This window comes from Colobus angolensis, unplaced genomic scaffold (assembly GCF_000951035.1).
Source record: "Colobus angolensis palliatus isolate OR3802 unplaced genomic scaffold, Cang.pa_1.0 Scaffold24, whole genome shotgun sequence".
Classification (NCBI taxonomy): domain Eukaryota; kingdom Metazoa; phylum Chordata; class Mammalia; order Primates; family Cercopithecidae; genus Colobus; species Colobus angolensis.
In genome coordinates this window covers 4,301,208-4,311,385 of record NW_012115599.1, presented here as the reverse complement: position 1 = coordinate 4,311,385, position 10,178 = coordinate 4,301,208, and the positions used below count along the sequence as shown (strand labels likewise).

At 44.7% G+C, this 10,178-nt stretch overlaps 1 protein-coding gene across 1 annotated transcript in view; it reads right to left on the bottom strand.

Moving 5' to 3' along the window:
* AAK1 (AP2 associated kinase 1) overlaps positions 1–9,961 on the bottom strand; it is a 168,748-nt gene extending 158,787 nt beyond the window's left edge. The window contains exons 1-2 of the mRNA XM_011945255.1: positions 9,691–9,961; positions 9,000–9,390 (exon numbers count right to left, since the gene is read on the bottom strand). Coding sequence (XP_011800645.1) covers positions 9,000–9,162 — 163 coding nt within the window. The 5' untranslated portion in view covers positions 9,163–9,390; positions 9,691–9,961. The remainder of the gene's footprint in view (positions 1–8,999; positions 9,391–9,690) is intronic.
* Between the last annotated feature and the right edge of the window lie 217 nt (positions 9,962–10,178).

Genomic DNA, 10,178 nt, shown 5'->3' with positions numbered 1-10,178 from the left:
ATATATATATATATATATATATATAATATTATGAGAAAAGATCCTTTGTAGAAGGAAGAATTTTAAGGAAGAATCCTACACTTGTAGCTAGGAGCCTTGGGTTCAAGTTCATTCCATACTACTTCTTGCCAATATAACTTTGAAGAAGTCATCAAAGCAATGTCAGCCACTGTTTCCTCATCTGTACAGCTGGAGTAATAACCATGCCTTCTACCTCTGCAGGGATGATGCAACCACGAAATGAGAGGATGTAGATATAAGGCTATTTCGCATAAGAGCAGCTTGTCCTGCCAGTGAAAGAGGCAGCAGGGTTTTACTACGCATCTCAAACGTTCTCTGTCTGAGATGCTATAGCAAATAGAGAAATAATGGAAGACTTGGCTCCTGCCCTTGCCCTGCTAGTTGGCATGATATGACCAACACACAAGAAATAAGTGGACCCCACTAGGCAATTCCATATTTCTTGCAGTGCTGGGGTCTGTGGTGCAGTCTCTAAACTCTGGGTTTGAGGGAAGGAGATCAGAGAGGACTGCAATGGTTATGAAAGATTTCATGAAGACAGACTATTCTTAACTGAGTCTTTTCTCTGTAACCTCACCTTCATGGAACCTTGCTGCATCTAGTTCACCATCTTTACCTGTGTTCTAGTCTTCTCTTAGTAAAGTAAGTATTGCAATATTTTTGGTCTTTTTTTGAGGAACAAAAAACGGTAGAGAACCACTGCTCTAGACCACAGTGGTCTCAAAACAGTAGTGCACAAGATGATAACGCACTGGGGTAGACAAAGAAAACAAAAGATCTTCTATTTTTATTTATTTTCATTTTAAAAAGTAAGATTTTCCAAGTAAAAAGGCAACCCACAGAATGTGAGAAAATATCTGCAAATCATGTATCTGATCAGGAATTAATGTCCAGAATATACAGAGAACTCCTAAAATAACAAACAACCCAATTCAAAAATGGGCAAAGGACTAAAACAGACATTTTCCAAAGAAGATATACAAATGGCTAATAAACACATAACAAGATGTTTGACATCACGAATTACTAGGGAAATACAAATCCAAAGTATAAGAAGATACCACTTCACATCCATTAGGAGAGCTACTGTCACAAAACAGAAAACAAGTGTCAGTGAGAATGAGGAATAACTGGAACCCTTGTGCACTGTTGATGGGAAAGAAAAATGGGTACAGCTGCTGTGGAAAACAATATGTCAATTCCTCAAAAAATTAAAAACAGGACTACCATATGATCTAGCAATTGCATTTCTGAGTATATACCCAAAAGAATTGAATGCAGGGTCTTGAGGAGATATTTGTACACCCATGTTCATAACTGTAGCAGCATTATCCACAATAGCTAAAAGAGGGAAGCAACCCAGTGTCCACTGATGAATGATGAATGTGGCATATATATATATATACAATGGCATATTCCTGAACCTTAAACAGGAAGGAAATTCTGACACATGGTACAAAACAAATGAACCTTGAGGACACTATGCTAAGTGAAATACACCAGTGACAAAAGGTCAAATACAGTAATATTCCACTTATATGAGGTACTCAGAGTAGTAAAAATCATAGAGACAATAAGTAGAGTGCTGGTTGCCAGAGGCTAGAGAGTGGTGGGAATGAGAGTTGTCATTTAATAGGTACAATTTCAGTTTCACAAGATGAAAAGAGTTATGGGAATGGATGGTGGTGATGGTTGCATATCATGAATATATTTAACATCACCTAAAGGTACACTTAAAAATGATTAAGATAGCAAATTTTAGGTTATGTGTATTTTACATTTAAAACTTTAGAAAAAATAAAATTTTGTCCTTGTTAATGTATAACATATGGCCCAACACTAGCCCTCCCATTCAGTTCATGTTCACTCACATGTCCACTATTGAGGGCTGATGGGGTGACATCTTTACAGCACACTGAGATATACCATAGTTCATGTGTGCTTGGTTAAATGGATTCACTGATTACATTGTTTTAAATTAATTAATCTTCACAAAACAAACTAGAGGCTTAAAAAGATTTCTACTAAAAAAAACTTGGATTAAAGATAATGTAATCAAAAATGAATAAGAGAAATGGCAGAGCTGTCATATCTGTTCCTGGTATACTCTTCATGCATAGTCACACTGCAATGTAGACACAATCACAATTGAATAAGTTAACCAAAATCTTGTTGAGATTATTTAAAATACAGATTTGCATCCACTATCATTTTTGATGAACTTCATCCTAAGTATATAATGTGACTTCAGGTATCAGCTAATGATAGCAGGACATGAATATAACTTACAAATAAACAAGCATACATACATGAAGATATGGCATGTTTTTTAACTACAGCACTATTCTATCCAAAAAGTTTAGAGACTACTGCTCTAGACCAACACTGCCCAACAGAACTTGTGATGATGAAATATTCTTACCTGTGCTGTCCAAAACTGTAAGCACTAGCCACATGTGACTTTTTTTTTTTTTTTTTTTTTTTTGAGACGGAGTCTCGCTCTGTCGCCCAGGCTGGACTGCAGTGGCCGGATCTCAGTTCACTGCAAGCTCCACCTCCCGGGTTTACGCCATTCTCCTGCCTCAGCCTCCCAAGTAGCTGGGACTATAGGCGCCCACCACCATGCCCAGCTAGTTTTTTGTGTTTTTTTTAGTAGAGACGGGGTTTCACTGTGTTAGCCAGGATGGTCTTGATCTCCTGACCTCGTGATCCGCCCGTCTCGGCCTCCCAAAGTGCTGGGATTACAGGCTTGAGCCACCGTGCCCGGCCCACATGTGACTATTAAGCAACTGAAATGTCATTAGTGTATCTGATGAACTGCTATTTTAGATAATTTATTATTTTCTTCTTCTTTTTTTTTTTTTGACACGGACACTGACTGTCGCCCAGGCTGGAGTACAGTGGCCGCATCTCGGCTCACTGCAACCTCTGCCTCCCTGATTCAAGCAATTCTCTGGCTTCAGGCTCCTGAGTAGCTCGAATTACAGGCACACACCACCACGCCCGGCTAATTTTTGTGTTTTTAGTGGAGACAAGATTTCACCATGTTGGCCAGGCTGGTCTCAAACTCCTGACCTCAGGTGATCCACCCACCTTGGCCTCCCAAAGTGTTGGGATTACAGACGTGAGCCACTGCACCCGGCCTATTTTAGATAATTCAAATAGCCATATGTGGCTAGTAGGCTACTGTACTGAACAGCACAGCCCTAGGCCACTAATAGATTGTCACTATCTCAAAACATACAGCTCCCCAGTAAGCTGCTTTTGTGTCTCTGGCCATGTTATTCTCTCTGCCTAGAATGTTCTTCTACCTTGTCCATCTAGCAATAAGTTCTCATTTTTGAAGACACACCTCAAATGTCACCTTTCTTTAGCTTTCCCTGATTACTCCCCAACCCACACAATTGTTGCCTTGGGTCTGTTCCCCAGCCCTTTTACATGACTCCAGCACAGCACCTGCAGCTATTTGCTCACATATCTGAAGTCCTATGATTGTGAGGTCCTCAAGGCACAGCCATGTCTCATTTATCTCCACATGATAGCTGGCACATAGTGAATGCTCAGTAACATTTACTGAATAAGACAATGAATTAACTGACAAACCTTGATCTCCCAATTCATAATGCAGTATTTTTTCCACCACACCAAAATATGGTTCCATAAAATAGACTGGAGGTGAGTCTCTGCTAGCTCACAGTGCTAGATGCTACTTTAATTAGACAATACATTTCTATTATTATCATTTTTTCTCTTTCAGATGCGAATGTCACAGTTACCTCCTAAGTAGGCTCAGAAGGCATGCCTCCTTCAAAGGGTGCAAGATGAAGGTGGTACTAGTATCCTTTCCGAAGCATCAACATTCAAATATTGCAAGTTAAAATGACGGCTCTGATGCAGTAGTATTTTTTGTGTATTTTGTTAGTATCCTGTGTACTCTACATGGCGTTTTAGCTATCAAGGTGCAAGTGTATGTCACCCCTCATACCCTCCCACTCAAAAGCCATGTGAAACTGCTGCTTGCTCTTCATTATTATTTCTTATTAAATGAGCTTGACTTTGTTGGAAAGACTGAAAGAAAGAGTTTGACCATGGCAATTGCTTATTCTGGACTTCATTTCTGAATTCTAGACTTGGTTATATTTAGCAAAGCTACAACCGTCATCATGCCCAAAGCCAGGAAGAAGACACCATTCACAAACCACCCCCTGAAAATCTGCAGTTGCCTCTAAAAAACCAGACTTCCCAGCAGGCAAAGACATCTGAAGTGGGAGGGATCAAATTGGTGTTTGCGTCAAGAGAAGGTCTCAGGTGCTTATAACTAAATCTCTCTGCCTGGCTCTCAAGGTTCTCCACAAAATTCGTCCTTCCTTTTCTCTCCAATGTACCTTCTGCTCTGGTCAAACATCCTCATTATCTCCCCTGCTCATACCTTTCGGTAACACTGGTCAATTCCCTTCCCTGCCTGCTTCTGCTTAAGCTTCTAGCCTCTTATCAAACCTTCTGGGACCACTCTTTCCCCAGACACTCGCTGCTCCCTTTCCCCACAATTGGCACAGGGCTGAGGCACCAGAAGGGAGCCGTGCATTCTTGGTATCTATTCATCGGTCATTCAAAAGGCCCAGGACCACTGAAGAAAGTAAGCAGCAAGCACCTCCAGGGAGCAACTTAAAGAATTTCATTCTACCACTCTGTGTCCTCTGTCCTTCTTTCCTTGATTCTGGGGAGGAAATGTGTACTGACGAAAATGGTAACACGAAACTAGTCAGTATTTTCAAAATGTATCATGCTGTTTCACCACTTTGCCTATGCGATTCTCTCAGCCTGAGAGGGCCTGGGTAACCCCCATCTGGAACATCTGCTGGGCAATTTCTATTCCTGTTCAAACTTCATGTCACCTGCGAACTCTCACCCCCAGGCTCTTTATCATAACATCCTTTACCATCTAAGGTATGTATGTCAAAGGCCACGCTTAAGTGCTGGACACTTATCTCAGGTGTTGAGCTCTGTTAAGAGTCAGGCCTGTGTCCCATCCATCTTAGGATCTCTGGAACCTAATACAGTGCCTGCCACGAAGAGGCACACACGTGTTTCATATTGATACCACCAACACATTAGAATTAGGTGCCTTTAATGGAATTTTTGGTGGTTTCACACACATTTTTAAGCCTTACTAGTTTGCTATGTAGGTAGGAGAAATTATCAAAGTTTACTGATGTGGACATCTGGTACTTCTCATCAGCCTTGGACCTGGATTCCTTGAATATAAATTAGAAAACTGCTCTGAGGAGCCATCTAGTCCACCTTATAGCTCCAGAATGTTGTCTTGAATACAGTAATAAATAAATAAACATTTATTGTTTAAAGCTTAGATATAAGTCCTCGTATAGCTAAGGAAGTATGATAAAAGCACAGCTTCTCAATCCTTCCTTGAACATTGCTCCAATTTTCCCATTGAGCTCATTCTGGAAGCTTAAACCAAATCTTCCCTTGACATCATATGCCTATTAACTTAGACATGATTTAGCATCTCATCATGGCATCTTCGCTGAGAAAGCTAGAAAGAAAATATTCTCCCTGGCACCCAGCCTAGAAATAGCCATATTCCTCTAAACTCATAACTTAAAGCCTTCTCTTCCCCCAAACAGCCCCTGCTGGACTAGTTAGTGAAACCAGGCCAGGAAGGCTGATATACCAGGGGAGATATGGCAGTGTGGCATCTTTTTGTCTTGCCCAGCACCTGCTCCTTGGGGTTCTTGCAATTCCTCGCGAAAAAGCACACACCAATACCTGCACTAGAGAAAAAGAGATCATCAGTGGAATGTGGTGGTAATCTGGTCTGTGTTTTGAAGCTTCTCACACCACTCCTCCCTAAACTTCCTGGCCACTGCTCTGGGCACACAAGGTACAACTCCCGTGGTCTTAAACAACTCTGGCTGGGACTGTAGACAGGTCAGCACTTGGGGACTCACAGGGAAGAGAGTGCAGGGAAGGAGCGTGGCTACCCAAAACATCTGTTAAGCCTTTAAGGAGCTGGCGAGGACTCTGCAAGGAACATCTGGCTCTGTCCCCTAACAGTGGGGGAAAGGAATTGCTTCAGATTGCTGCAGCTCAACTAGCTTTCACATTGCTCCCACTCCCCTTTAACACACACACACACATACACACACACTCTCTCTCTCTCCACATATATACAGATGATGTATAATGTTGCTGGTAGGTAATGGCTACCATTTATTGAACACCTGAAAATGTGAATTATATATATTGCCTCATTTAATCTTCATGACCAGCCCATTAGGCAGTGGTTCTCAAAGTTGACCTTGCATCAGAATCTCTCCAGGAACTTATTAAGCCCCACACCCACAGCCTATGTAGTGAGGCCTGAGAATCTCCATTTCCAGCAAGCTTGCAGGTGATAAGGATGCCCCATTTTGAGAACACTGCCACAGGGAGACAGAGATTCAAGAGTGGTTTGGAATGTCTTGCCTACAGTTTCACAGCTAGTAAAGAACAGATCCAGAATTTGAACCTAGATCTGTCTGACTCTACAGACAGTGCTGGTAACCATGCTACTGTATGTGTGAATGTATGCCTCATCTTCCCAAATTCATTGGCAGAACCTTAAAGGCAGATTCAATCACACTTTAGACCTCCCTTATTCATCTGAGAACTTCATACGGTCTTTGGACTTGGTAGGTGCCACATAAATACTTTGTATACTGGCTCCTACATTTCTACATACTTCTAAGAGCCACAAATTTAAACTCAACTTAAGCCAAAGAACACAAAAAGGGCAGCAGAGCCAGACCCAGTTTTACGTGACATTCTCTCTTGCTACTCTGTCTTTGCCCACAGTGCCACCACACTAACTCCTACTCACTCTTCAGTCACTTCCTTCAGAAAATGATCCTGGGCTCCCTAAAACTGGGGGCCACTGCACCCTAAGTTTATCTCTATGATGGCATTTATCAATCCACTATAACTGGCTATTTTCCATCTCTTAAAGCAGTTGGTGAAGGCCAGCATCTGGTTTAACAGCATACCCCAGAACCTAGCACAGCACCTGGCACTTGACAGGCAACTCCATAAACTGTTGAATGAATAAATGCAGAGTTGCAAGTCCTAAATTCCATGTAAAAATATCACAATACGTGATGCGCAGTTCTCAAAGATGAATCCCAGAGAAGAGGAAGGCAGCCTAGGTAACAAAGACCAATTTTGCTTTTTCTCTTCCCTATCACTCTTCTCACACTTGGAGAACATGCACCGCTTAGGGCAGCATCATCCTTGACGAGACAACATCCTAGCTGAACAAAATGCTCGTGGGCTATAAGGTCAGCAGAGGCCATTCAGAGGGGAGGAAAGGAAAGTGCTCTGTGGCCCTTCATTTCTCCTGATTTCTCTCTGACACACTCTTCTTTTCACCATTTCTCCACCCCACTGCAGTTAAGGGCTTTGGCACAGGGATGAAAGAGACAGATCAGACTCAAGGGTGCGGATCTGGCAGCGGGCACAGAAGCATCTCCCAACCTGCACCAAAGTCCACAGGAAAGATCCAAAGGGACAGTGACTCAGGCCCCAGATAAAGCCCAGCTAGAGCAGTACTGAGGTTGGAAGAGCAATAACTTCACACGGGCATTAACTGTCAGACATCTTTTTAAAAAATCGTGTTTTTAAAGTACAGGCTTCAACTCTATTCCCAGAAAACTGGGCCCTGCTGAATCCAGTGCTTACACAAGCTGAGAGCCAAACACAGTTTCCTCCTCTTCCAAACCCACCCACCAGCCTGCAACACCCACCATGGTAAGCATTTCCCAGGCCCAGGTCAGGACCCTTGCTTCAACTTTAGCTTGCAAAACGCCCCTTTTTAAAGAGGCCTCTTAGCTTTCTCTCTTCTCTCGGTAATAAAACTGTTCCCTTCCACCACCATGTTGCAGTAATGGAGACCTCTCCCTTCCTCCAACCCCTCTCAGTCTATAACACAACCTACAGCAGGTTGGCCCCATCCAATTAGTCTGAATTGCTTCATGCCAAGGAAATTGCTGCTTTTATTAAAAATAAAAGCACACTAGGCAGGCGATGGGCTGTGAAAAGTATGAGTCTGGCATAATTATGAAGGTCGAGGTTAAGGTTACCAAAAGAGACATGCAAAGATTTCCCAAAAGCCTGGGGGAAAAAAGATGTATATCTACGTGAGTATAGATAAACAGATGAAACACAGAGGAATTTACACAGCAGATCTAAATAACATCCTCTCTGACAGTGAAAAAACAAAATCAGAGCCACTCTCAAGTAATTTTTCTTTTGGTTTTAAAAAAAAAAAAACCTAAAGCGAGAGGAAGAGGGGCCTACTAGACTGAGTTCAAAATAACCACATTTGTTTTATATAATTTTTGTTATCTTTGCTATATCCTGGGGACCCGATTACAGTTGGGTCAGGAAACAAACCTACTAGTGAAATCCACCAAGAGCCTTGGCCCTTGGAAAAACACGTTCACATTCTCTGAAAATCCTCCCTCCCTTCCAATGCCTGCTCATGGAAGTAGGAAAGTTGGTTAGGAGACGGAGAAACCCTTCTCTTCTTAAAAGTCCCCCCATCCCCACCCTTCAGCCTTCACATCAAGATTTTAAGTTTTAGGCGATGACAAGCCCATCACCCTGCCTTTGGCATAAAGCTTTACACTTTCACACATACATTTTCTTGTGTGATCCTCAAAATTTGGCTTCTCAATATTAAAAAAATAAAAATAAAAGGCCACTAACGTAAACAATTTCGGCAACCTCCCCACACCCCCATAAGCCCAGTCACTTTCAAATCTCAATTTTAAATCTCTCAAGGACAATGACTCACAGGGCAAGTGAAGGGGGAAGGGAGGGTCAACTGGTCAAAGCCCATTCATACATGCAACAACTAGAAACCACAGTACTGCCGCATCAGCACAAGATTTTAATTTACGGCGCATTGAGCCACACCGTACCTTCCGCCAACACCTCGTCCACTGTGACCTGCTGTCGCCCGATGCCAAAGACTCTTCCGATGTAGCCACTGCCCAGGCCTGAGGTGCTGCCCCCTCCTCCGCTAGAGCCCGAGCCCAGGCCAGAGCCGCCCTGCTCTCGCCGGGAGTCGAAAAACTTCTTCATCTTGCGAATAGGGAGCAGCAAAGCAAAATACCGATGGTTTCTAGATTTTTTTTTTTTTTTTTAAAGAAAAGAGATCCAAGGATTTCTTCTCGGATTTCAGCTCAGAGAGGAGCCACCCGAATCCGGCCGTGGGGGTGGGGGCTGAGGGAGGATGTCTATAGGAATATGCGTGTCAATCGCGCGGCGGGTCCCCTCCTCCTCCAGAAAGCGATTCGTGTAAGTTTAAACCTGTGATGACAGAGGAAGAGAGAGAGGATGAATCAGTAACACACTTAAAAATTCAACCGCTGAGTCCTAGGGGGAGCAAAAGCCATCATCCTGGGGAAACGCTTCATATATTTTCCTGGCGAGAAAAACCCTGGGGCTGAAAACGCGACCCCGGCCCCAGAACCCGGGATCCCCGAGCCGGGAGCTCGGAGAAAGGAGGGATCCGAGCTGCTGGGGCAGCGCCGACCCTCCCGGGCACTGCCTCCCGCTCCTCCCGGGTCTCCCGGCCGCCCCTCGAGGCGGCATCCTGGCAGCACCCACTTGAGACGGCTCGGCGGCCGGCGCCCAGCTACCAGCCCCGCGACATTGTCACGGCCGCCGGGCCGGCCTGCGACGCAGAGAGGAGGCGGCGCTGCAGCGAGAGCTGGGGCCGCGCTCGGCTCCAGCCCGCCCGCCAGCTGATCCCGGGAGCGCCGGGCGGAGACTGACCCGCCGCCCCTCCCCCGCGCGCGCTCCCGCCCGGCTCCATCCACCCAACCAGGAAGTGAACCGCCGCCGGAAGTGCCGCTCGGGGCGGTGCGGCGAGGGACCGGGGCCTCTCCTGCAACCGCCGCTCTGTCGCCACAGATGGGAAGGAGTCGACGGCGAGAAGAGGACCGGGGGAAGGGGGTCTCAGTGCAGACAGAATTCTGGAAAAGGCTGTTGATATCACCCGAGCCGCAGGGCAGGCTGGGAAAGGTAGCTCGGCGCAGTGCGGCGGGTGGACTACAAATCCCAGCATGCTCCTGGAGGAGCGGGCGAGGCGGCAG